Raw genomic sequence first — 27,760 nt, 5'->3', positions numbered from 1 at the left:
ATTTCTTTGACTCCCTTATCCATACGATAAATTAATTCGAAACTGTTGACCATGTCTGATTCCCGTGTTGATTTATGCACAAACGAATAACTCTTGGAGAATTGAACGATTAGCGGATGACATGATTGAAGAATCTGGTAGGGTTGTACGGAAAGTACAGAAACGTGTGCGAACTGTTGTCTGCTTTAATTATACATTAGGGCAGCGTGTTTTATCGGTGGCGCATGCGCTCAATTGATATATTGACCGACAAGCATGGCCGACAACGTGGAAAACAAAATGGAAAATCTACAAGTTTCTGAAAAGAAAAAGGCATGCGCATTTTAAATTAATGGTTTTCAATTATATTCTATTGCTATGTTTTCAAGATTCGCTTTAGCACCACTTCATAGGCGTCTTGGAAGAATAATAATCCGATCAATGAGTAAACGGGTGTGTTGACATGTTATTTTGACAGTTTGAAACTTAACTTTGACATGAGTGTTACATTTAAAACGTACTCTGATAACTCTGTTCATAAAACTTTGTTTCTTTTACTGTTTCTACATAACTCGTCTCATTTGTTAAATTAAACCAGAACCATATTGAGTTTTATCTAGTTATTTTTATCCTTGTAAAATATTAAAATGTAAAATGTTGCATCATCTTTTGGAAAGTGCTGTACTGGGCAGTTGCCTAATTCCGGATCAATTTTGAAGTTTCCTTAAAATGTTGTCATAATTACTGAACATTAGTGCATGAAATTTTAATAGAAAAATGTTGGATACTATATCAACCAAAATGGAAAAAGAATAAAAGAAAAAACAATTAATTTTAATATAATATTCCATACATGTGATAACGTCCCGGACGTCCGGGATTGTCCCGGAAATCGTATCTCTGTCACGGAGTCACGGAGGGTGCATGTTTGTCCCGGAGTCATAAAAAAAAAACCAAAAAAAATAATAAATCTCGGAATCGGAATCGATTATCTTAATTTTACCAATGTAAGTCAGCTAATTTGCCTGTCCGGGACACTGGTCGTAAAACACAGGACATGTTGACACTAATCCGTTAATTGGTACGTGTGTCGTCGAGGTCATCGTCAATCACCCGATAATTGATCTATCGGCCTATTGTTGTGCTTAACGAGTGGGGAAGGGTTCTTGTATACAAATTCATTGTTTTCATATGGATTTGTTTGGTCTTATGAATGATAGCTTTTAATTGATGAATTGATATTTTTCACACATTTTACCAACAAACGAGCATGAAGGTAAGTTCAAAGAAAGTGACAAAATGAGTAAAAAAAACAAAATTAAAACACGGAAAACATCCCATATTCCTTTCAAATTTCAAAGTCGATACGCCGTTATACTTTTAACAACATATGCGTCCATAAGGAATTTTAGTGTTTTGACCTTTTTTCCGAACTATCGTGTGTATTTTTACGCCGAAATAAAACTGACGATATGGGGTTTACAGGTGGTTATATAGAGTGCTTTAATCACGTGACCATGGTAAGTCACGTGATCGCTTTATACAGCCGATTGTTGACACGTCTCTATCAAAATTATATGCATCTCCAAACGGAAAAAAGCTCATCGACTGGAAAATCTTCTTTATCGTCTGAAAAATATTGTGTGTCATAAATTGCAAACGTTTTAAATGTGATGAAAAAATAAATATTTTGTAACGCATGTTCTCAAAAGCGCGGGAAAACAGGTGCCCGTATAGTTGTTTATTTCCTGTTTTGATGAAACCGAAAGTAGACTGCATATCCTCCTGGTTAGCACTTCATTTAAAGCCTGGGAAAATATCTGGTGGTTTTATTTTTTTCAAGAAAATGCAGAAAAAAAAACAACCATGTCAAGTAAAAAATACGTCTTGGCAGTCAAAATAGGTACATTTTCCCGACGTTAAAAACGACTAAAATAGCCCCAGATATGCTATAGAATGCACCACAGACGTTCCCCATTTAAAAAAATTTCCGGGGGGGCATGCCCCCGGACCCCCCTAGTGTGCGTTGACATTACGATGGGTGTCCCGGAATCGACCCAAGAAATTATCACATGTATGATATTCAGTACCAAATAAGGGCATAAACGACGTCCAAAAACCTGCATTCAGTGCCTAAATATTCGGATTTTTTCAAAGAACAAAGTAAACATTATCAAGTCAATACAAATATTCAAAAGCTACTTAAATGAACATCATGTATTAAATGTTTAACCTGTATATAAATTTTATACTTCTCTGAAGTATTTGTATGTGTATTTTCGGCGAATCCGAACTACTAATTTGTCCGAATTTGCATACTTTTGAAAGTACGAATCTGCTTCATTTTTGCTTTATTTTCATATCAAATGCTGCACAACACAAAACAATGACATCGTCAATTTATTTACTTTATACGTAATTGGCATTGTATTTCGTGATTGACGATAAGTCATAAATGTCGTATAGTAGGTCTAGTGTTTAAAGATAATCCTGTCGAACCTCAATATAAAAGCTCGCGCTGTGTGACGTCATCCCCCACAAGACTAAATATTGACATTTAGGAAAGCGAAAGTTTAGAGGTATTTATTTTGGGGTTATACTCGAATAGCTGCACTTTTGTGTTGTTTCTGTTCGTATGGAGGTCAGGTGCGTAGACTGTGATCATTCTATATTGATCACGGTCGCCGAAACGCTTTATAAACGATTTCCGAATATTTAGGCAAATCCGGTTTTAGGCAACTGCCCAGTATTTATAAAATGACAACATCTTAATTGGTTTTCTTTAATGTACTTTGAAAAAGTTAAATGCATTTGCTGCAAATTAAAAGTCATTTACCATGTTTATTAACTGAAAAGTGTTGAATGATAATATATCCCCAACATACAAAATATCGGTGGTTACCTAGTACCGGTGTAATCCGAAAAGTCCGAATATCTAGGTCATGAAGAGCACTTCCGGTATTCTTTGTTTACAATATCTCTTTGTATATCTCAAAATGAAACTTTCAATAAATATTTAGTTCCTAAGGGTGAAAAACACATTTATTATATCAAAATTCATTGGAAACATATTTTTTGAACTTTTTCTTTTCTGTTACAATGAATGAATAAATTTTGAATAATTCTCAAACAAATTTTGACAGTTGGCATCCATCTTGTTGATTACGTCATCTCTGAGCATGTGCTTTTTGGGAGCACTGCTACTTGACTAAACTTCTGACTTTTTAATGTTGAATAAAGATGCCAATATTGAACTCCAGAAATGGTGGTGGGATCCTTTGATAGGGCTAAAATAACATTGTTTTGGTAAAAATGGGGAAAATATAAGCATAATTCATTTATTGTTAACTTTTTTTCCATACTTATTTATCTAACTAACTTGTCTACATTCTCATGAATGGCACTGTATTGCTATATTTAATAAATGTAGAGGTCTACAGGGTTCTCAATAACTTTTCAGTGAACAGGCCGTTTATAAAAAGTAACAGGCCGAAATTCGGGGGGGGGGGGGGGGGGGGGGGGTCCGGCGGTCCTCCCCCGGAATTTTTTTTATGTGTCATTTCCTGCAGTCTGGGGTTATTTGAATGCCTTTTAAATCACCCCTTTCAAGTGCAATTTTATAAGTAATATCCCCTAAATATGCAGATACAAGTACTGCAGAGCAGTAGTTGTATCAGGATCTATATATATCATAATGCAATTATATTTATTTACCAAATTTCAACAACAAAATATCAATTTGAAAATTGTATTTTCAACACCATAATTATACAATGTATTAACAAAACTACAATGCAATTGTACTGTGAAAATACATAAGGCACATTGAACTAATAAGAACAGTGTTCATTACGCTTAACCCTGTTATTAACACATGTCACTGTCCTCAGTCTTACTAGACTCGGTATTGGCACTGCAAGGAGTGTTATCACCATATCCAGCAGCTGGACCAGTCTGGTCATTGTGAGATGTTGTACTGCCTGAAATAATATAAAAATGCAGGAAATGGCACATTTTACATTTCATTAATACCACTTTAACTTGGTACTGACATGACAGTTTTAAAATGTCAGTAAAATTTACATCAATGTCTCTTAAAATAAAAAAGGAAACAATTCACTTTCAATAAAAAATTAGTCAATGATTAGCTTGCTGCAAATGCAACTGAAATCAAAAGTACACTATCTTTTTATGTTTTTTTGTTTTGTTCAAAACACTTGCAATCAAAATGTTTTCTTATAAATGGGACACACTGTCTAATTTTGACATCATGTAGTTGCAAATTTGTATTAAAATTGAAGTTTAAGCAAAAATTTAAAAATTTACCTTACCCAACCCACTTTATATTTGGTGAGTCTTTAATATTGCTACGATTTTTTCATACAGAATAATGATAATGATAATAAGAGTAAACTTACCTCCTTATCAAATCTTCGTAATAATGCATCTTGTACGGAATAAACAACGATCAAAACTTCAAACAAAATAAACGGTGGAAATCAAACGTGAAACAATAAACAGAACAAGAAATTCATAAATGCGACTGTTTTATTTCATTTTTATCTTATACTCACTCGACACAGGGTGAAATAAATCGTGTATTTTTCTTTTCTTCATTTTTACTAGAATGAGACGCTTGCTTCCAAGCGTTTAATCAATCGTCTATCTACACGGACTAGTGAAGTTTATTAAACGGCGCCGTAAAGAAATATGCGGGACCGGGCGAACGCTAATCAAGTCATCGTATTTAAAAGGCAATAACTTTTGTATTCGTCGACAGATTTTAAAAATTTAAATTGTAAACGATTTGGGAACTTTTAATTTTTGTTACTAGGCGATTTTGAACCGGCCCAAATGCCATTTGAACCGGTCATTTTGGCCGGCGGCCGGTTCTTATTGAGAACCCTGGGTCTATTTTTTTTTTTTTTGGCAATATTTTCTTTAATATGCACTTTATTTCTGCAAGGTAAATTATAATTCTATACCCAGACCTGCCAACATTGCTGACATAATAATTTTAGCTTACTAACTGGAAGTTTAATGCAGTAGCCACATTTCCAATGATTCCACCGGAATTTGGTAACTAAAAAATCCAAGATGGCGGCCACAATCGGTAAACAAAAGGCGACAAGAAATCAATAATTGTGTTCTCTGGTGTACGAAACTTATTGTTACTGATGGCAAAATGATTTCTCTTAAATATGAGTGAAATTTAAAGAAGCTTGCATGTAACCTGGCCAAAATTCCATTGGATAGTTGCTTAATACACCGGTAATTGGTACATCCAGGATAATCTGGGTTAAAGGCTGGAAAATTGTTTTCGCTATACAGTACACACCTCATGAAACTACCACTTTCCTTAGTCATTCTGAGGGGTTTTAAATATATCGCGGACATCCGCCGAGTACGTAACCCGTTTTCCTATAAAGTTTCCGCCGAGTTGCTCGTTTTTCGCCAAGTGTTTTATTGCCGGTATCGCTGGTGATTGTGTTGTTTTATTGGCCTCAAAGCAAACTCTTGAGTTGTATGCTTTGCTACTACCTTGCTACTGTTGAAAATAAATAATAACATTTGCAGTTATTTTGGTTATAAAAATCATTTTCCCTTTCGTTAGCTTTTCCTTGTGACGAAAGAAGACATAATCAATAAAACAATACATCTATTATCTCGTTCAGATATTAATTTACCTTTCAACTAATATTTGTTAATTGCCTGTTGATATCCACACATTTATGATATAACACCACATGTTTGTTTGTTTACCATTATTACATCATTCTCTTTTTGTGTTAAATTGTTGAGAACTAAATTGGATTGGCGTAATGAAGGTGTTGAGTACCATGTATTATGATGTAAGTGTGAATATTTTTCCTGACACTATTTCTTTTGTGATACATATCAGTTGATTTTCCGCATTCCAGATAATATTTTAATTGCATTGTTAGCTCGACTATTCGAAGAATAGGTGGGCTATACTACTCGCCCCGGTGTCGGCTGCGGCATCGGCGTCCGGTAAAAGTTTTAGGGCAAGTTGGGATTTTCACTTTTAAGTCCAATACCCTTCATTTAATTGACTTAATACTTCACACAGTTTTTCAGAGCCATCACATAATGAGGTTAGATAACTCCATATTATTCTTTACACAGATTATGGCCCATGATTGACTATGGAACTTAGGTTAAAGTTTTAGGGCAGGTTAAAGTTATAGGGCAAGTTGGGATTTTCACTTAAAACTCCAATACCGTTCATTCAATTGACTTAATACTTCACACAGTTTTTCAGAGCCATCACATAATGAGGTTAGATAACTCCATATTATCTTTTATACAAATTGTGGCCCCTATGGAACTTAGGTTAAAGTTTTAGGGCAGGTCGGGATATTTATTAATTACTTCTATATCCTTCATTCAATTGACTTAATACTTCACACAATTGTTCAGGACCATTACCTTATGAGGTTACATAACTCCATATCCTTAATACAAGTTATGGCCCCTGACTGACTTAGGTTAAAGTTTTAGGCAGTAAAAGTTAAGGGCAAGTTGGGATTTTGGCAATGTGGAAGTCACGTGATATGCAGTTTTCGTAGTGACGTATATGTAGCAAACAGAATGTTTGATACTGGGACTTAAGTCAAATGAGTAAGATATAACTAGAACTAGAACTGGGTCAAAAATGGACATTGACATATATTGCATTTTTGCGCCAATAAAGCTGCACTCTCACAGATTTAACGTTCGACAACTTTTTTTTTTTTGTCTTGGAATGAGCCCCTTTTGCAAAGAAATCCATGGAAACCAGTTATATAAGACTGCTGACAAAAAATAGATCGCAGATTTTTATAGTCGGCCTATCTCGTATACATGCGCTAAAGGGTTAAGTTAAAAAATTATTCAAATAAATAAAACAAAATTAGATACATGTTCAGTAGGAGATTCTTATCAGTTTCCTTGGTGTTTTCACTCTGAGTAACACGGCGATTGTAACGAGTGAAAACGCTGAGGAAAGAGGATTTGGTAAATTGGATTTCGTTTCCGCGATGACAAAAATCCGCCAAGGAAAATGGAAAGTGGTAGTTCAGCGAGGAGTGTACTGTATGTTTGACATTCTTTAGCTACTCATAAAACCCATTCACGTAAAACCAAAATATTAAAGAGTCATCAAGTACCTGAATTCATGTACATTGGACACCGTTTATAAAGTTTATGCTTACCTAATTTATATTTTTTCTGTAATTATTTTTACATGTTTCATCACTCTTTTTGTTGATGAAATCTGTACCAAATTTAGCTTTATCATCCCGCAGCTTTTTATCTCTGTGGGTACATGTTGCGTCATCTTTTGGAAAGTGCTCTATTTAAAGTGATACCTGTCATTTTGTTTTATTTATGACACTTTGAATAAGGCATATGCAATTTCTGCCTAATAAATGTCATTTGCCGTGTTTATGTACTGAGAAGTGTTTAATGAAATAAATTGGAATGAAGGTAAAATTTATTTCATTTAATATGTAGCTACAAGAAAAAGGGTGTTCAGGGAAACTTTTTTATCATTTGGACCTTTTTATTATTCTTTGTAAGGCCATGACAAAAAAGAGTTTTATTTTAGTTATAAATTAGTTCAAATACACACATTTATGTGTAATTCCCCAAGCCAGTTATAGTATACAGTTTGATATAAAATAAAATATCTTTTTTAAATATATCTAATATTAGATAATAATTGTTTAATTCAATGGTTATCAATGAAGAAACATTTCACTAAAGGTTCTATTGAGTGTCCTATATCAATTTTGAAAAAGCTTTGAAAATTGTTATTGGCATTAAAATCAGTACCAAAAGTGATGGGTAGAATCTACGCTGCATTTATCATTGAGTTAACTGGATGCCATGTAACTTTCAATACTAAAAAAAGAACATAAAAAGACTCTGGTCTTTATTTAATGTATTTATATGAACTACATTCATATTATATAGAGTTTAAGGACCATTGAACTGCAAAATAACAAATATTAATTGGCAGAAATATTTCAAAATTAATATAGTTCATGACTTTTGTGTACTTAAGTTTTTCCAAGATTTTTATGCCCCCGAAGGTGGGCATATTAAAATCGCACCGTCCGTCCTTCCGTGTGTCCGGCTCAATAACTCGTGTCTGGGCTGTAACTTTCCCTTGTATGGACAGATTTTAAAGTAACTTGCCACATGTGTTCGGCATACCAAGACAACGTGTCACGTGTAAGACCCGTGTCCCTACCTCTTAGGTCAAGGTCACACTTAGGAGTTTATTCACAATGGAATGCTGCATATAAGGACATAGAGTATAGGTTGTCGTGTCCGGGCTGTTACTTTCCCTTGTATGGACAGATTTTAAAATAACTTGCCACATGTGTTCGGCATACCAAGATGACGTGTCGAGTTCAAAACCCGTGTCCCTACCTCTTCGGTCAAGGTCACACTTAGTGTTTATTTACAATGGAATGCTGCATATAAGGACATAGAGTATAGGTTGTCTTGTCCGAGCTGCAACTTTCCCTTGTATGGACAGATTTTAAAATAACTTGCCACATGTTGTAGACATACCAAGACAACGTGTCGCGTGCAAGAACCTCGTCCCTACCTCTTCAGTCAAGGTCACACTTAGGTGTTTATTATCCCCCGCCTATAAAATAGGGAGGGGGATATTGAAATGGCGAATTTCATGAAACTTAAAATAAATATGAACCACTAGACTGGAATGATGCCCGTCCAAAAAAAAAATTGATTGGTCAATTGTCCTTGGAGTTATTGCCCTTGATTTTTTGAAAAATGCACATTCACAGCCATTTCTCAGTCACTAGCTGGCAGAATTTCATGAAACTTAAAATAAATATGAACCAACATACTGCGATGATGCCTGTTTATTTATATTTTGGATTGTGTAATTTCTATATGAGTTATTTGCCCTTGATTTATTAAAAGATCCATGTTTGCAGCCTTTTCTATGCAACTAGCTGGTAGAATTTCATGACACTTGGAATAAATAAGAACCAACATACTGTGATGATGCCTGTCTATTTTTCTTTTGGATTGGTCAATTTTCCTTAGAGTTATTGCCCTTGATTTATTTAAAAATCATTGTTTGCAGCCGCTTCTCAGTAACTAGCTGCTAGAATTTAATGAAACTTGAATGTTATATGAACCAACATCCTGCAATGAACTTCTTCGGCTACATTTTTATCTCAACTATTGAGTACTATTTTGCAATGATTGATGTTTCCGAGTAAGCATTAATCATCCCTCTGATTTATTTCATTAAATTTTTTTATCATAAAGTAGTCCCGGTCGATATTTTATAATTGGGCTCGGAAAGGGATAAACCAATGTGCTTATCTTATTCTTTCTGAGATTTTTTTTAACCTTCAAGCACAAACAAGCCATCGTTGGCGGAGGATATCTTTGCACTAAAAATGCTTGTTCACAATGGAATGCTGCATATAATGACGTAGAGTATAGATTGTCGTGTCCGGGCTGTAACTTTCCCTTGTATGGACAGATTTTAAAATAACTTGCCACATGTGTTGGCATACAAAGACGACGTGTCGCGTGCAAGACCCGTGTCCCTACCTATTAGGTCAAGGTCACACTTAGTGTTTATTTACAATGGAATGCTGCATATAAGGACATAGAGTATAGGTTGTCGTGTAAGGGCTGTAACTTTACCTTGTATGGACAGATTTTAAAATAACTTGTTTAGTCTTTAATGGGAAAATATCCTTAATAAGAGGTGGAATGTTGAATTATGTTCAACTATTATTACAGTATATTTTCTTGTCATTGGATACATTTAAAGCCTATGTTAATAATCATTTAATAATAAAAGGTATGTTAGTAATTATAAAATAATTAAAATATGCATTTACTAGCATCAAAATGGTATTATTTCTGTAAAGATTGACAACAGTATCTTATCATTGCAGAAAGGAAAGAAGCATGCAGCAGCTGCTGGTGACCAAGAAGACAAGCTTAAGGAAGTGAGTGCCTTGTTCAAACTTGGAACTGTTTCAATATTAATATTCAATATTTTTTTGGCTTCATCAAAAAAATGCTAAAAATTGGGCAATTGTCATGCCTATTGTAAATTTTATATAGTTTTGAACCAATAAACGGGCCATTGGAAATGGTTCTTAAAAGAAAAAGAGAAAGTTTATTGACTTGCAAATGCATTCAGGTTATTAAAGGGGCTGTTTCACGTATTTTTTTGTAACGAATCTCAGGACAATTATCTAATAAAATGTGTTACGCTTTGATGTCATAATTGTAAAAAAAAAAGTACCAAAAGGAAAAGAAAATTGTGTCCGAGACCAGGTTCGAACCCGTGTCGCCAAAATTGCAGTCCAGCGTCATACTGACTGAGCTACGAAGGCTTACTCTAATCGGGTGACATAATTAAGCTATACACCTACCTCGGTAATATCACGTGATAACACTGACTAGCCAATCACGCATAAGGAGTGAATTCTACCTGGTAGACATACCCAGTAATCTTTTTTAATGGAAAAATACGAAATAACTGCTAAATTTTAATACATTGTAAACTATGTGGTACTTCAGTTAGTAAGTTTCAATGCATTGTACACTTCGATGCCAAGTTTATGTTAGTTTTTGACAATTTTCTTTTTTTTTGCTATTTATCATAGTTGAGACAGCCCCTTTAAGGTGTGCCAGCAAAAAACAATTAAAATTGACATGTCATTAAATCACATTTATACAAAATCAATGGCTAACAGACTAATCACTGTCAATCATATTTTTGTAGCTGAAGCCTCCACCAGAGTTTCTAGCAAGTCGGCTGGAGTTGTGGGACAAGCTGAAGAAGGAGTATGATGACTGGGTGGCTGCCCAGGAAAGGAAGGATATCAAGGTCACGTTGCCGGATGGCAAGGTTGTGGAAGGAAAGGCATGGGAGACAACTCCGTATGAAGTGGCCAAGGGAATCAGGTATGCAGTGAGAAGGTCAAAGATACTGCATTCTTGGGCCATGATTGCAGTCTCAAGTCTAACTTCAGAGTTAATTGGCAAAACTAATAATATCGTTGTAACTTCCCTTCTAGGTATTAGTAGGAGGGTATTGATGATGAAATCTGCTAAATAGTATTACAATTTGAAATTGTAGTATTATTTATTTTTGCTAAACAAATGGGATAAAGATGATTATTTGTAATTTGAATTTTAATAAAAGTGTTTTTCTGAGTGTTTTAAGCCCAGACTTGAGACTGTTCGAAATGATTGGCCCTGGTATTTGAAATCATATAAATGATTTCAAACTTATCACATTCTATTGAACTAGCTTAAATTTCAAGAAAAAAAATATATGTATACTGATGGTATACAGCCATCTTAGATGATCTAGAAAAAATCATTATTATTGAATAGCATGTTAAACTGTCTGCTTAATGTAAATGCATGTTTCACAAATCTTCAACTATTTTTTTGGGCTGTACACTGCATGTTCTGTCCTTTATATTGAAATAACAAAATTAGTGATATGTTATGAAAACTTCTAATTGCTTTGAAAACTATAATATATCGAAGTATTATCAACATTTTTAGCCAAGGACTGGCAGACAATACTGTGATAGCAAAGGTGAACGAGGAATTGTGGGACCTAGACCGACCACTAGAGAAAGATGCCACCCTTCAACTCCTCAAGTTTGATGACAAAGATGGTAGGCTTGTTTAATCATCTGTTTAAAGTAAAAGAAAAGAATAAGGCCACATTAAAGGTTACCCTCTTTTTGTTGATGATGTTCATGTACATGCAAGTTTATTGGAATGAACATGATTTAACTTAATGTATTTTCATAACAAAGAATATAGAATTATAAGTGATTTGAGCTGTAGGTGACATTTAATTTACAACTGGCAATCCTTAAATTCATTTGATTGAAACATGTCAACTTGTTCCTTAAAAATATTTAAAATACAGGTAAAACATATGTACTGTAATATATATTATATCCATTGAATGAATACTTTAACATACATCCTGTAATTTGACTTTTTTCGATAATTATCTTGTAACTCAGCATATATTCAAATACATTATAGTCTTTGAATATATATTTTAGACACGGAATACTTAAAAGAAGTCATGAGATTTGACTATTATCCTCCATGTCTTTGTTTTAACTTAGCATGTGATTAGGATTGATTCACCTTATTAATAAGCTTACATGAGAAATGTTTTAAGATATCCTGCCCTGAGAGGTTTGCATAATCCATTACAGGCGAGTATGTGTTCTGGCATTCTAGCGCCCACATCCTTGGTGAAGCAATGGAGTGTATGTATGGTGGACATCTGTGTTACGGTCCCCCCATAGAAAGCGGCTTCTACTATGACATGTGGTCAGACAGGTAAGATTTTGGGGGATTTCCACCACATGTACATATTTTCATTTGATCTTACTTAAAAAATGTAAGTCATTGATTGTGTCACAGATTCGATCATGGAATTCAGTTTTGTTTTCCAAATCATCAAACTTCACCTGTTTAGTGTCTAAAGCTGGATCAATAAAACTTATAGAATCAACATGTTGCACCTCAAATTTTCATAAGGCTTCAAAACAATAGATTTGGTTCAAGTTAGCCGACTCTACCTAGGAAATAGGTGCTGACCCCATCGTTTTCATAGTAAGTTGGTTAAAATAAAATTAAAAAACAATTGTTTGAATTAATATGTAGTTCTAAAACCTTAATGCTTTATACATAAGATCACTTTAACACCAATCTCCAATGATGGCAATTACGTTCTCATATAAAGCCTAATAATAATAAATTTAAAAAGCCTATCTACCCTACCTGTTTTTGAAAAGTATGTTACCCTAACCAGACCAATTTTTTTTGCCTAATCAATCCTCAACAGGAAAATGTATATGACCATTGCAGACAAGTGTCCAGTAATGACTACCCCGTGATTGAAGGCAAGGTGAAGGGGATTGTGAAGGAGAAACAGCCGTTCGAGAGGCTGGTCATGAGTAAGGAAAATCTCCTCAAAATGTTTGATGTGAGCACATTGGTTTATATCTTATTATAAAGTTCTTGGAAATAGTAGTCTTAATACATTGGTTGCAGTTACCATAAGCCCTGCTCTTATATAATACAGGCTTGCTGAAATGCTGGATTTTATGAAGCAGTGCTGAAGTTTTGATGCTGGTAATTTTTTCCACTTATAGGAGAATGTTGACGGGGTCCTCTGACAGGAAAAAAGAGTCATTTTGGCGAAATGCGGAAATTACTAACATTCATACAATGTTCAACTGGATTTAACAAACCTATCAACATATCTATTGATGGAACATTATTTCTACATTTGCTATATGTTTAGAGATCAATGCTACTCCTTGTCTTTAAATGGGATTGTTTTTACTTGGGTATGCATACATGCCATATTTTCTGGAGACCATTCAGGGGGATTTGTTCAAAAGGCTGAAAATTCAGGGGGATTTTGGTTGTATTCAGGGGGATTTTTTTATTTTTAGACGCAAGTACAAAAAAATGTATTCACCTATAGTTTGCTTTGAAAACCTCTTAACTTTTTCATTATACAGAATTATTTTATGTCATTATGTTTTTATCATATTCTTATGATACACTGTCATGTCATACTGTAATGCACTTGCAGAACAAAATATGTCATTGGAAAAATATGTTTTCAAGACAATTAAATAAAATTTACCTTCCTCCAGAGTCTTTTAAAAAAATTGTGCTTAATTCTATCAGCTTGATGACTTTCAGACAATAAGAGAATAGAATAAATATTATTAATTTCTTCCTTCCAAAATAGTAATATTTCTTTGCCTTTGATAATTACTACAAATTAATTGATCACTTGTTGTAAAAGTTTCCTTTTGGCATTTCACCCTGGTGGAGTTGTTTCTTTACATTCAGTTCCACTCACATACTGTGGTTTCACTTTGTCATTATTGCCTGATGTTAAATTTCTAAAAAAAAAAAAAAAAAAAAAAATTTTTTTTTTTTGTAATTCAGGGGGATTTTTATCTCCCGCCGGGAGACCGGGGGATGGATTGAAATTCCGGGGAATTTTTCCCCCCGCCGGGGGATATGGCATGTATGGGTATGGGAAAAATATATACTTTTTCAGGAGGGGAAAGGGGCCGAAATACATAGGATGATGTATACTTTAGTATTTTAATTGGCTAAGAATGACTTCTATTTCAGTATATCAGTTGGCTTACAATGACTTGCTTTATATTTTAGTATTTCAGTTGGCTTAGAATGACTGGTTTTATATTATAGTATTTCAGCAGGCTTAGAATGACTTCTGTTTTATATTTCAGTATAATAAATTTAAGCAGAGGATTATCAATGAAAAAGTCCAAACGCCAACCACTACTGTTTATAGGTAAACATTTAAATCCAATGTGGCTATTTTAAACTATTGCAGCCAATTGTATATAACCAGTTTATTATTAGGTTTGGATAAAGTTAGTCGAAAAGTTTATTGATTGGTCAATATTCATCAAAGAATTACTGTTGTCCAATTAAAATGCTTACATTTGTAAACTAATCAAAAAAATAAGTTGTGGATAACATATCCAGATTTATATAATTGACCCCTGGATAGAATTTATTAAAGTTTAATCGGAAAGAATTTTGTATGCAAATGTTAGTCGTGTGTGTGTGTCTACTTGGTGAAATCATTTCTGGTGACCAGCAGAAAAAGACCACAAGAAAGTGTTATAGTAAAGGGTATAGTATTTAAGCACATATCTTACAGTAGAGGTGTACAGGAGTTATTGCTCCCCTGTGTTATAGCTAGTGTTACATTTCAGATGTGGCCCTCTGATAGATCTGTGCCGGGGACCTCACGTGAGACACACGGGCAAAATCAAGTCTATGGCCATCACAAAGGTGGGTGCTACCATAGGACATCATTTTTTTCATTTGCACAAGTTTGAATTATTTTGCTAAGTTTGTTAACTTTTCTTGTTAACTTTTTTTTCTTTTTTTGGCAAGAAAATGCTGTCAGATTACAATTTTTGTTCATAATACATGTATTAGTTATTTAGACTTCAGTTGATATCATTTGTATGCACATGAAAAGCAACAATTTTAGTCTGTAGTTTTGTTTTCTGATCGATGTTAATGTAAAGGGATTCATTTTTTCCCCAATTGTGAAAATATAAAAGTTGGAACCCTGAACCAAAATTGTATGGAAGAGTTGATGTATTCTTAAAATGACAAACTTTTTTTAAATTGATTTTATCTTCTATTTTTAAAAGCATTCTTGTTAATTTGTAGGCAAAATTGGAATTACCTATATTAGTCGAAAGTACACATTTTCCCCAATATGAACTGCTTAGCCCCATTGCCAAAATGGTGCAAAAACATTAAGTCTGCTATTTTCATATGAAAATTGCAAATACTTTGTCAAGATAAGAGATGTTGCCAAATGACAGGATTTGTGCCATGAAACAGAGCACAATCTGTACTTATTTTCAAAGTCTGCTGTTTCAGAACTCAGCCACATACTGGGAGGGCAAGGCAGACGCAGAATCACTCCAGCGGATATATGGGATCTCTTTTCCAGACTCCAAATTGATGAAGGAGTGGAAACACTTCCAAGAGGAGGCTGCAAAGAGGAATCATCGCAAGATTGGCGTGGTCAGTACAACGGGATTTTTTTTAACTGACTAAGGCATGATAGCTAGTTGCTTTTGGTTTTTACTTTATTTGTTGTCATTTTTGACACTTAAGTTTGTTTCAAATTTGAAGTCAAGAGATCCCTCAAAAGTATTCCTAAAATGCCTGTTTTGCATCTGTGGCGGAAAAAAATTGGGCGCTTAAATTCCTTCCTTAAATCATTAAAATAGAGAGATGTTTTTCACTATTTTTTGAGTTTCGGAATCTCTCGCAGTGTAGTTAAATCCATTTTACCTGTGATTGATATTCAGTAATGGATCAGAATCATCATTAAAAGATTGGAATAATGTAACTTTTCAGTTTAAACTGATAATAGAATGAAACATTCAACTTAAATTTGATTCTCAAGATTCAACTTAAATTTGATTCTCAATTAACGATTATAAAACATAAAACTTAAATCATATCTTAAATTATAAACAGATATATTGAAATGATTTTTTATGATTACAGGAGCAGGAGTTGTTTTTCTTTCACGAGCTCAGCCCCGGGAGCTGTTTCTTCATGCCAAAGGGAGCTCACATCTACAATACACTCATGAACTTCTGCAAGGTCAGAAATCAAGAATTAAGAAAAGTGATAACGAGATTTAAGAATAAGGATCAGTTAGCAATAATTACTACATTGCATAAAATACAGATAACGATAATTCTCATTGCTGCGAATAAACTTCTTCAATGGAGTCATAAGGGTACCTACAAAAGTACCAAAACAAAAAGTATGTGTTCTTGTATTGAAAATCGTCTTTGCATTGTGGACTCTTTCAATGCATTGTAAGTTGTTTTCAAATTAACAGCCTTTCATGTTAAATGAAGATGGTATCCGTATACTTTTCAAGTTCTCAATGAAATTCCCTTTTGCCTCAGGATGAGTACAGAAAGCGTGGTTTCACGGAGGTTCTATCACCCAACATTTACAACCAAAAGCTCTGGGAGATCTCTGGACACTGGGAACACTACTCGGTATGTAAACTCATACAGGATGCTTCAATGATCTTTTTGCTTTAGTCTGGAAATTGTCCGTGTTTTTTTGATGTCAGGATTCAGGAAAAAAATGCTTAACCTAGGAGAAAGTAATGAAAAATTCACAAAAGAACCACATGTTTTTTTTAAGAACAGTTGAACACCGCTATTTCGAACACCATATATCCGTATTATTGCTATTTCGATATTATTTTTTGGTCCTGATTTTCTCCTTCTTTGTTTTACTAAATTTTTAATCTTAAATCCGAAATCACTAGTCCGAAATAATCACTATTCCGAAGTAAGAATTACGGTCCTGATTTTGTATTTCACACCTATTTATCAATTAATATTTCGAACTGTTACTCGATCATGTCATAGTTTTTCACACCATACTTTGAATGCACTAGGGCATCGGCTTTAGGTGACAATGAATTACAATAAGCGCTTGTTAAAGAATGACATTGGGAACACGTATGTTAAAAACATCGATGTCAGAAGATAAGCGATTCATTTGAGTGATGCAGTGTGTATTTAATTGCTGGTTAACACAACATGAATATCATGTCTCATCAGATTTGATTGCTGCATTGCTTACTCGACCTGCTGATGAATAATCCGTGCTATGTTCCGAATGCAAACATGTGCTGTCATTTTATTTTAAATGTTTTATGTTGATTTAATAAAGAAGTATAATAATTAACTTTTTGTCATTTATTAAACAATAAATCAACAAATATTTTTGTATATGAAAGATCACTCAAATCGTATGAATTGTATTGTTAATGTGTAACCGATGTGCAATCTTCACGACTTAGTATTTCATGTCATCTATAATTCACAAACGCTGTCATTTAATGAAAATTAATAATCCGAAATTTGCTATTCCGAAATAAATGTTTTGGTCCCTACGATTTCTGATTAATGGTGTTCAACTGTATTACCAATATTGAATAATAACAGTAAATTATTTGTGGTTTATATAAATTTTATTCTGATTTGGTGTCTAATTTAGTGCATTGAAGTTATGCTGTGATCTAATTCATGCATTTATTTTAATGTTTTCTTATTCACTTGAGTTTTATGTTATTTTTGTGTGTGTGTTTTTCAGGAAAATGTGTTCAAGTTTGATGTAGAAAAAGAAACATACGCCCTCAAGCCCATGAACTGTCCGGGTCATTGGTAAGCATTTACAGCCCTTCAAACATTGAGTGATCACACTTGCATATACATTGAAAGTTAAAAAAAAAAAACCTGGTGTCAAATTTACATCAAGTTCCCATCTTCAATATGTCTTGAACTGAACTAATGGTTTGAATACACACTACAATAATGGAAAAAATGTCATGTGTGAGAGAGTCTTGCATGTTTATAATAGGAAGAAAACTGACGGTAAGGAAGTTCATACTTCCGATTTCAAGTTCTTGTTGGAAGTATCATATTCAATATGATCTTATCATTGTCCTTAGACATTCCTCAGTGACTCCATTTGGCCTATTGGTCAGCTAAATAAACAGGCCTGCCAAAACGATAGTTTCTAATCTTAATTTTAAGTTCAATCTAAGTTGCTAATTGAATACAGCCCAGGTCAACAAAATTGGTTTGTGGTTAACTTGTTTGTTTTTCCCCACCAGTCTTATGTTTGACCACCGCACGAGGTCACACAAGGAGCTGCCATTGCGGTTTGCAGACTTCGGTGTTCTTCACCGGAATGAGTTGTCTGGGGCACTATCGGGTCTCACCAGGGTACGGAGGTTCCAGCAGGACGACGCCCACATCTTCTGTATGCCTGAACAGGTACAAGAAATTACTTTGTGGTGAATCAAGCTCTGTTTTGTAACTGTATTTGTTAAGTACTGATGGTATTAGGCCTAGGAAGAAATATGTCTGCTTCCTGTATATTGCTGAATAAAAAGACGTTACACAAGATGAACACTCTGTGACGGTGTGTTTACGATGGGCATAAACAAAAAAACACAAACATTTGTCAATTTTAGGGCAATTCAAAGCTGGTAGAAATCTTGTAACCAATCTTGTTCACATGTTTGTATATTCATACTGAAAACAGAATTTTTGTTCCATAGTTGATAATTTGAACATGAATAGAAAATCATTATCAGAACCACTGGGGTTTCTCACAATTTTTTTACCCTATATATAATCAATTGAAAAGGGTTACAATTCCAAATGAGCTACTGCCAAAATAATGAAATTGACTTTGTAGAGGAGTTAAAATAATTCCTTTTTTTATTTTAACGTTTAACATTAACATAATTAAAATTAAAAAAAGAAAGACTTGATTGACCAAAATCCATACAGTATTGAGTTAACCATTAAAATATAAATATATGAAGGTATTCGGATACATGTTAGCAAAAATCAACATAATGTAACTAAATTTGGCAAAAGTCACTCATTAAGATTTGTTATGGTTATTTATCGGCCATTTTGGATTTCTGAGCACAAAGGAAGTATCGAGCAATTTCATTGGCTGATGACTGCCATAAATAAAATGGCTGATTAAAAAAAATAACAGTGCTGTGTGAAAAATCGGTTTATTGCGCCCTTGTTTAATTGCTGTTGTTTTAAATGCGCATACAATGTGAACATTTTATGTTTAATATTTATAATGATTTATATTATGTGATAATTGGGATTTGGTTGATAGAGGTACTTTACCAAAGTTTTTCCCTTTGCTAACCAGTGTCAGGATAGCGCAAATGTTGTTATAACCCTTGTCAATAGATGATATATTTGGGTAAAAATCAAGAGAAACCCCTATGATCAGAACAGGCTAGAGATCACACAATATGACTTCTATTTTTACGCAATAAAAACCTTTTTTGGCCGTACATTTTTTTGTCAGTTTAGAATTTTTTCTTAGCATATTGGATTAGTATTTCAAACATGAAGTACCGGTACCCACAATTTCTATTAATTTTCGGAATGTTAGTTGAGATTCTTGTAATAAGCTGTTAGTCATTTAAATCTAAAATTTGTGGTACATTTGTGTATTTAAGGAGTAGCATGTTAGGCATCTTATTGGATCGGCATTTGTTTTCAATGTTAAATAATGTCAATTTTTTGCCAAATCATTTAAAATAAAAACAAAAACTTTCAGGGGGAGGTATCTAGGAGTTAGTGAACAACATATAGATGATTATTCCTGAAAGGGTGAACTGTTTAAAATAATAATTGGCATACATGCTTACCGTCATAAACTATAGGCCAAGTTTGACTTTGGTTACAAACTACCAATTTTGTACTTTGGTTACAAACTACCATTTTTTGTTCTTTCATATTCAGATAGAGACAGAGATCATGGCCTGTCTGGACTTCATGCAGCACGTCTACAAGATATTCGGGTTCACTTTTGAACTCAAACTGTCCACAAGACCCGAGGGGTTCCTTGGGGACCTGGCACTCTGGGATAGTGCTGAGAAGGTAAGCTGTTATTGTGGAAGTGTTTAAGTGACGCTAATATTAAAAATCAATACATTCACATGTATAACAAACATAATTTTTGAGTGATAAACAAAAAAATTACCTACTAGATAATGCATTTATGGAAAATATCAGTTACATTCTTAAATGTTAAAAAAACACTTCTTTTAATTTGACTGCTAACATTTTAGGAAATTGAACTTAGTTAAGAAATGACTGAAGATGTTTTATATAATTTATAATTTATGAACCTTGCATTTATATATTTCAGCAATTGGCCAACACACTAGACAAGTGTGGTTCCAAATGGGAGCTGAACCCGGGAGACGGAGCTTTCTATGGTCCCAAGGTAGAAGATTTTACATTGAATGGTTTTGAAATAACACACATGTTATATATATGTGATATATGTATATTAGTGTTCTGCTTCTTAAATCATCTGTTAGGTCTTTCCATAAAAGATGTTTGTTGAAATATTTGATAATGTAATCAAATATTTCAATTGAAAATGCAAATCATGTCTCAAATGCTGCAGATCACAAGTGTATCCATCAAACTTCCTGAGCTTAAAAGATGTTAATTTTAATAATTGCTGTAACATCTTTGTTAGCTTTAATGAAGTTCTGAACAACCTGCCCAATGTTTACAAAACATGCTCCTTTCATTGTACTGTAGATTGACATCACAATCATGGATGCGTGTCGGCGCTCTATCCAATGTGCTACTATACAGCTCGACTTCCAGCTGCCTATTCGCTTCAACCTCAGCTATGTTGGGTAGGTCATATTGGGTGTTTTGATAGGACTTATTTTGAAGTGTAGATCAAATTTATGATTATAGATGGTCACCGCCTGTTTGCGTCCAATTTAAAGCCAGGAGAGCCCAGAAAATTAGAGGTTCTATATAGTTTCCCACCTTTGGAAGCCTAAAGTGGCTCCAAAACCCCTACATGAAATGGTTTCATTCCTGCAGCTGCCAGGTCCTGGTGTATGTGAGTGAAAGATATATCAAGGAAAGATAATGGTTCCTCATGGTCATATATAAGCAGTTATTTTCAATAAAAATAATTCAAACTGATACTAGATAGGGTCATGCTTTTTGCGTCTGCCCAAGATAGTCACCTTGTCTGTCCGTCTATCCACAATTGTTTTATGCCCCCAGAAGGTGAGTATACAAACTGTCCATCCATGTGTCCGCTCATTTCAGACATTTATTCACTCAATAACTACGTAATTCACAATATGTATTTATACCTCCGACAAACAAAGTTTGAAGATGGTCTATTGGTCATCTTGTGGTCGGTCAGTCAGTCTCTTCAAATTATCCTTGTCCAGAGCGTAACTTGAAAACTATTTGATGGAATCTGATAAAAAGAAATAGCTTCTAGTTCCATTATGGCATTTCAAAGGCATTAAGTTTTTTCTTGGTTTCTTATCTTCAAAAAATTGCAAAGAGCAGCAGCTGACACTTGACCAGGTTATAGAGTGCCCTTTGATATTGTTTCAGTGCGTCAGGAGATGGGGAGAAGTTACGACCTGTGATCATCCACCGTGCAGTCCTGGGCTCAGTAGAACGTATGATGGCAATCCTCTGTGAACATTATGGTGGTAAATGGTAAGTGTATTATATTGTTATGTGGCATTCTGTTTGTTGATTGTTAGAAGGAGGGAGTTAAACAAATAAATGGCAAAATGCCTGGGACTGTAATCAATCCATATCCTTAGACATTCCCCACTGAATCAAATCACTTTATTAGCCAGTTATTTTTTATTGTCCAATCAAAGAATTGGAATTTTTAAAATTACATTATTTCTATGGTGATTATTGAAAACATCCACAGGCCATTTCATTATGAGAAAGTTTTATGTGTAAACTCTTCAAATTAGAAAAGTTTTTCTAGCACACCGGATTGGCATTTTCGGTGAATTCAGCCGTGCTGGAAAACTCCATCTGGCATCCCCCCATGCCAGATGAGTCACGTGCTGTGATGCTATACTTTTCATTTCTTTTATTTTACACTCTATGTAACCAGTATTATGAGATTTCAATAGATGAGTTCCATAAGCATTAACTTTACAAAAATATACCTTCAAAACAAAACAAAATAACCCTTAAAAAACGTGATACTGAAGGAACTTCTTGACGTATGCAGTGAATAAAAACTACTGCGCGTCATGACCTTAGTAAACATCATTGTACATGTTTTTTTTCACCAAAAATGTCATTTAAGGTGTGCTAGAAAAAATATCGATCATGTGTTTCCGTTCCGGATAGAAAAATCCGACCCTCGGGCACGCTGCGTGGCCGGTAACGAGGCTTGCCGAGTTACCGGCAACGCAGGTGCCCTCGGGTCGGATTTTTCTATCCGGAACGGAAACACATGACAGATATTAATAAACCATGCAATGTTCAAACACTGCAAGCTCATTTTAATGTTAAAATAATGGAAGATTGACTTAATACAATTAGAATCAAACATAACTATTATAATGTTAACACAAACAATGATTCCATGATTAAAAAAAGTATAAAATATTAAATGAACTCTTCAAATGCATGTTTTGAAGGATGTGAACAATAAAAATAAGAGTTTACCATTTGCTGTCAATTCTATATAAAGTAGTAAGAAATAAGGCATGCCATAGTCATATAGATTAAATTTGCATCATGCCACCTTTAATAACGTCCATTGTAAAAGTCAATGCTGTTACTATTTAGGCAAAAACTCTTAGTGCAGTTCAGTATAAATACGCTAGCAGATAAAAATAGTAATTTTAAGAATCAAAGTGCGCTGGTCCTGTGATATTTTTGTTGTAAATGAGTCATAAGGGTTATAGTGATTTACGTTTGAGTTTGAAGTCAGTATATTTAATAGGTCATCTTAACCACTTATACACTTAAATATGTACTTTATTAAACTGTTCTGATTTTTGTGCAAGACATATGACAGTGATTAGTTAAGACCTGAAATATTCTTTGCATAAATATTATAAAAAAGAAAATCAGAAAGTGAAAAACCAAAGAAAAAATATTTCGCCGGCAGCAGGGCTGGGACCTCTAAACTGCAGTAAGGCACCTTGTCCTTTACATCACAGAAGACAGATGCTTGTTATGAGTTTTATGTAGCATTTGAACAATATTTAGGACTTAGTCAGAATTAGTCAACATTGAAACTAGTTGTTGATCTTTGATTGTTTAGTTCAAATCAACATACAGCAGAAACTTGCTATGTCAAACTCTATTATCTCAATGTTTTTTATCTCAAAGTAATTAACGAGGTCCCAACGAGTTTGACATAGCAAGTTTTGACTGCACTTTAAAACAAAACTATTGTTTTTGTTGATAAGTTTTTGTTATCAGGAAGTGGGTTAACGAGAAGAGGCCTAAATTAACATAATTTAACTTGTTGTTCATATTTGCATTCCTAAAAATATACAAGTGAGCTCTTCAAAACTGTTGATACCTCTTGAAAAACATTATTTAACTGCCGAGGTTCAAGTGGACCTCTTAATAAACTTCAATGATTATTTATTATGAGATCATGTGGAATTAGACCACTTCTGTTCTCTGCAGTCAGGCGCAGTTATTTCATAATGCAATTGCAAAACACATATAATTAAATGCTTCTCTTGTTTTATTTCAGGCCATTCTGGTTGTCCCCACGGCAGTGTATCGTTATACCCGTAGCCCCGGCATTTGATGAATATGCCATGCAGGTTAATATGTCTCTTAACTAAATTTAATGAGTCAGCAAGGAACTAATAGATAAGTGTAGTTATTCCGGTATATGTGTACAACTGATTCTTTAAGTTGCATTTCCCAACTTAAGTTATTTCTCTAATTTAAGAAACATATCCCTGGTCATGTGATATAAATTACTTGGTTATATCTGAAATACTTTATTTTCATTGATTTAATAAATAAACATTTAATTTTTAAAAATAAAAAAAAATATATGTTTATTTTAATTTGACTTTTACAGCTGTTTTATGAGTACTGTCCGAGATTTGGTTTCTGAACTGTTCAAATCAATAAATGTCTCTGTGGTTTATACATTGCATAGGTAATAGAATTAGTTTTGCACATACTGCGACAAAATGGAATTCTGCTTAACATGAAAGTATACTTATAGGTATTTAACTTAATCATCTTAAAAAAATTTACTAAGTCATGTGAGATATATATCTTTACTTGGTGGCAATCAAAATAATTGATGTAATTACAGGTGAAGGACCGGTTATATGCGGCGGGTTTCGAGAGTGAGGCAGAACTGGATGCTTCAAACACGCTAAACAAGAAAGTCCGCAATGCACAGCTTGCACAGTTCAACTTCATTCTAGGTATGTCAGGCTTTGTGTATTAACGTGGCTTACATTACCTTTTTGCAAATTATGATTGTTATACATAACTGTTTGTTGAAAGGGTAGGTTAAAAAAGACTCAATTTTGGCCCTGCAAATTATAGAAAAAATGAATATCATTGTAGTGTTTGAATCATATGTTTGAAGTATAATATATACCTTAATTAAAGCAAAAATTTGTGGCGTTTTTATATAATAGCTATTTTTCATGAATTTGAGAACTTTTTTGGTGTTTGCAAATTTTGGGGCCGAATTGTCAGAGCCTTTGTGTCAACTTACCTCTTTAATTGAAATATATATAAACTGGTTGTTTAAAAGTTGTAATTTTAAGACCTTTTATTTTGTCATCAAATTTTAGGAGGAAAATAAATAGTTATTGTCCAAATTTATTTAGCTTTGCAGTTAAAAGCTCAGGGCTTTCCTTAAGATTTTTTGCAGAGTTGTAAGATGATCGACCAGTTGGTTTTAAACTTGTACTTTTACTTTACATGGATATTTCACAACTCCTTTACAGTGGTAGGAGCCCAAGAGGTAAAGTCGGGCACAGCAAACGTGCGTACGCGGGATAACAAGGTGCACGGGGAACACTCTATAGAGAAAATCATCGAGCGATTTACAGTCTTCCGGGATACCAAACTTCTAAATGCAGAAGAGGTGTTCGACGATAAACCTGCAGAATCATCACAAGAGCCCAGCAAAATGGAGTAGAAATGTCACAGACAATAAAACCCTTCAACAGCCACTGTGTTACTGTAGCCTGTCAGATTTAGGCATTTTGATTTAGAACCATTGAATGATTGTAATCAATGTAGTATTCATTAGATTTGTCTTAATTTTCCCACCAAATTATCTTCTTTTTTGCTTAAATTAGAAATAGGAATAAGGTGATAAATTTGCAAGCATTTATTTATTTATCATACAAGTGCTTACTCTTACATTCATAGTGTCATAGAGGTGTATGTATTTCATTTTTTAATGTTAATGGCATCATTATTAATTTTGACAATTTTGTTCAATACATCAAGCAGTTCATTTTCTGGCAGCTTCATGAATGGCATCCATGTGTAAATGCAGAGTTCTCAATAGCTGACTGAAAAAGATGGTTCAAAAAGCAATTGGGCTGGTTCAAATTTGCCATACATTAAGGTTTCAAATTTCTATTGTGTACCTTTCTTGTTGTTGTTATCAATTTCAGACAGATGTGCCACTGTATTATTTGATAATAAGGGGTATATGAGTTTCAAAATTGCAGATTAAACTTTGTCCTAAAATTTACTCAGAATGCAAGAAATGAAGTGCCAAGTTTCAAAATTTTACCCTGGGGAGACATTTTGCCCCCAAACCATCCTTGCTGGTCGGTTACTATTCTAGTTGTGCTAGCTCAATCACCACGTATTGAAAAAACTGTAAGTGCAATGTCGATGATTTGGTATGGGACGGAATATGTTCAATATTGGTTATTGGAAACCCTTTTTCTTTCATATTATTATCCAGGTTATATAACTTCTATGTGTGCTCGGTTGGGAAGTGTGCTATCATTGATGTTAAAGAACAATTTCTTGTGATTTTATTATTTCATCTTGCACTAGATGTAATAAAATATTTATTGACAATTGTAACTGTGTTTGTTTGTCATAGAAAAATAAAGGAAAGTATGAATGTACCCAGAATCAAAATAATGAGACTAAAGATTTTAACCAAACCCACTGCAAGTAATAGATTCACATACATCAGGGGTTCAATAGTTCAGGACACATCCTTAAATCGGGCTTGAGAGCTAATGCCTTAAGACTATTGTAAAAGATGTTTGTGCTCAGACATTTGCATCAAAATCTGTAGGAAGTCTTGAATATGCTTTGTCCTGAATCCCTCCTACTCAGACTGCTGGCTTTTCAGAATTGACAGTTATCATCTGTTCAATTCCCTTGGATTTAGCTTTTCCAGTTGTTTGAACTGAAGGTCAATGTTATCCACAGTATGTTACTTCCAAACTTTAAAATAATAAGTTCATTTATAACACCCTTTCAAAGAGTTGCGTACATTATGCCAGTTGAGTGGTTGAGCAGTCCGTTGAAAAACCACTTCCACAGTTTATGAACTTGACACACATTCTCACCATGTGTTTTTGTGCATCTCCAAATTTTTGTTAGCGACATCTTGTCTGGAGATGTGTCTGGGCATAACGATAATGGCTGTATTGGACCTTATGGAGTGAACTACTTGAACAGTTAGATTATTAATAGCATGGGTAGACATTGTGATCATAACATGCAGCATGTGCATGGGGTAGTCACCTACATGATAACTCTAGTTTAAGTGACTCTTGTTTAAAATCAATACATACACATGTATAACAAACAAATTTTGAAAAGAATGTATAATATATTCAATAAACAAATTCATTACACTCTATATTTTAGTAATACAGCTTTTTAATTACCTAATCCAACTTGTATATTCCTTACTCATCATGATTTTACTAAACTTAATAGCAATGTTTGATAATCTGTCGGAATTCAACATTCACTTTGAGCTTGTACTTGCTGGTAAGGATCACATTCTTCTGCTGCTGTATGAACATAGTAGGGCATGCAAGCTAACTTCATGAAGCGCGCTAGCGCTTTTAGGTTATTGACTCACAAAAAATGCCATCAATACGTACATTTAAATTTGTATTCATTATAATTAAAAAATTGCAGTATCTTGAAATAGAGTCTTAAAGAAATGTTACCGACAACATGTTTGTATAAAAGAATTTCGAACATTTTTAACGGCGTATATCATTTGTTAAATGACATTGTGCTTATCCAATTTGAGTGAAATATATTATAATATCCAATATTGAAATAAATAATGACATAACTCCTTGGGTGTTAACCGTGTTATACAATTTGAACTTCAAGTTTTAGCTATACAAAGGACTAGACGAATGTCAATATTCTGGATTGGATATTAATAATGTCAATGTCTGCACAGTAATAAACCAACTACTTTATTTCTGTACAAAGAAAATAAATCCAGAGTTACCAAGGTGATTAATTATTCAATCAAACTTGACCAAGAATTATGCCCAAGAACACCCACCAAGTTTCATAATTTTTGGATGATAACACATGTGTTTCTTAAAGGCCTAGTTTAAGACTTCTATAAGTGACCCACCCCCCACCCCCACCGTGTATTTGTACACAACCTCTGTTAATTGATCTTAATCTCATTGCCTAATTGGCTTATCAGATCTCCAATCTGAGTATCCTGCTGTGCAGTTTTCAGGATTTATTATAAAAATGGACCCTAAATGGCCCTGAGCCAA

General features: G+C 34.0%; 1 protein-coding gene across 2 annotated transcripts; it reads left to right on the top strand.

The window, feature by feature from the left end:
• Nucleotides 1-208: 208 nt before the first annotated feature.
• LOC128227911 (threonine--tRNA ligase 1, cytoplasmic-like) lies at nucleotides 209-26,069 on the top strand. Of its 2 annotated transcripts, none has more exons than XM_052938847.1 (20): nucleotides 209-312; nucleotides 9,939-9,992; nucleotides 10,778-10,959; nucleotides 11,572-11,687; nucleotides 12,249-12,375; nucleotides 12,907-13,024; nucleotides 14,319-14,383; nucleotides 14,814-14,892; nucleotides 15,499-15,645; nucleotides 16,138-16,236; nucleotides 16,551-16,646; nucleotides 17,758-17,828; nucleotides 18,281-18,443; nucleotides 19,953-20,090; nucleotides 20,362-20,439; nucleotides 20,766-20,866; nucleotides 21,597-21,704; nucleotides 23,734-23,806; nucleotides 24,316-24,430; nucleotides 24,965-26,069. In XM_052938847.1, exons 1-20 carry the CDS (start codon nucleotides 256-258, stop codon nucleotides 25,156-25,158), a joined length of 2,181 nt encoding a protein of 726 aa, XP_052794807.1. In that variant the 5' UTR covers nucleotides 209-255; the 3' UTR covers nucleotides 25,159-26,069. The 2 variants fall into 2 exon arrangements, with proteins under 2 accessions (XP_052794807.1, XP_052794806.1); XM_052938846.1 differs by having other exon boundaries at nucleotides 295-432.
• The last annotated feature ends 1,691 nt before the right edge of the window (nucleotides 26,070-27,760 follow it).

Source organism: Mya arenaria, chromosome 3 (assembly GCF_026914265.1).
Source record: "Mya arenaria isolate MELC-2E11 chromosome 3, ASM2691426v1".
NCBI lineage: Eukaryota > Metazoa > Mollusca > Bivalvia > Myida > Myidae > Mya > Mya arenaria.
This window is presented reverse-complemented; position numbering and strand designations above follow the sequence as displayed.

Coding starts and splice junctions, on each gene's coding strand:
- LOC128227911 (XM_052938846.1), top strand. CDS start 358: ATGTTTTCAAGATTCGCTTTAGCACCACTTCATAGGCGTCTTGGAAGA. Junction 11,688..12,248: donor CAAGTTTGATGACAAAGATG/GTAGGCTTGTTT, acceptor AATCCATTACAG/GCGAGTATGTGTTCTGGCAT. Junction 20,440..20,765: donor GAGCTTTCTATGGTCCCAAG/GTAGAAGATTTT, acceptor ATTGTACTGTAG/ATTGACATCACAATCATGGA.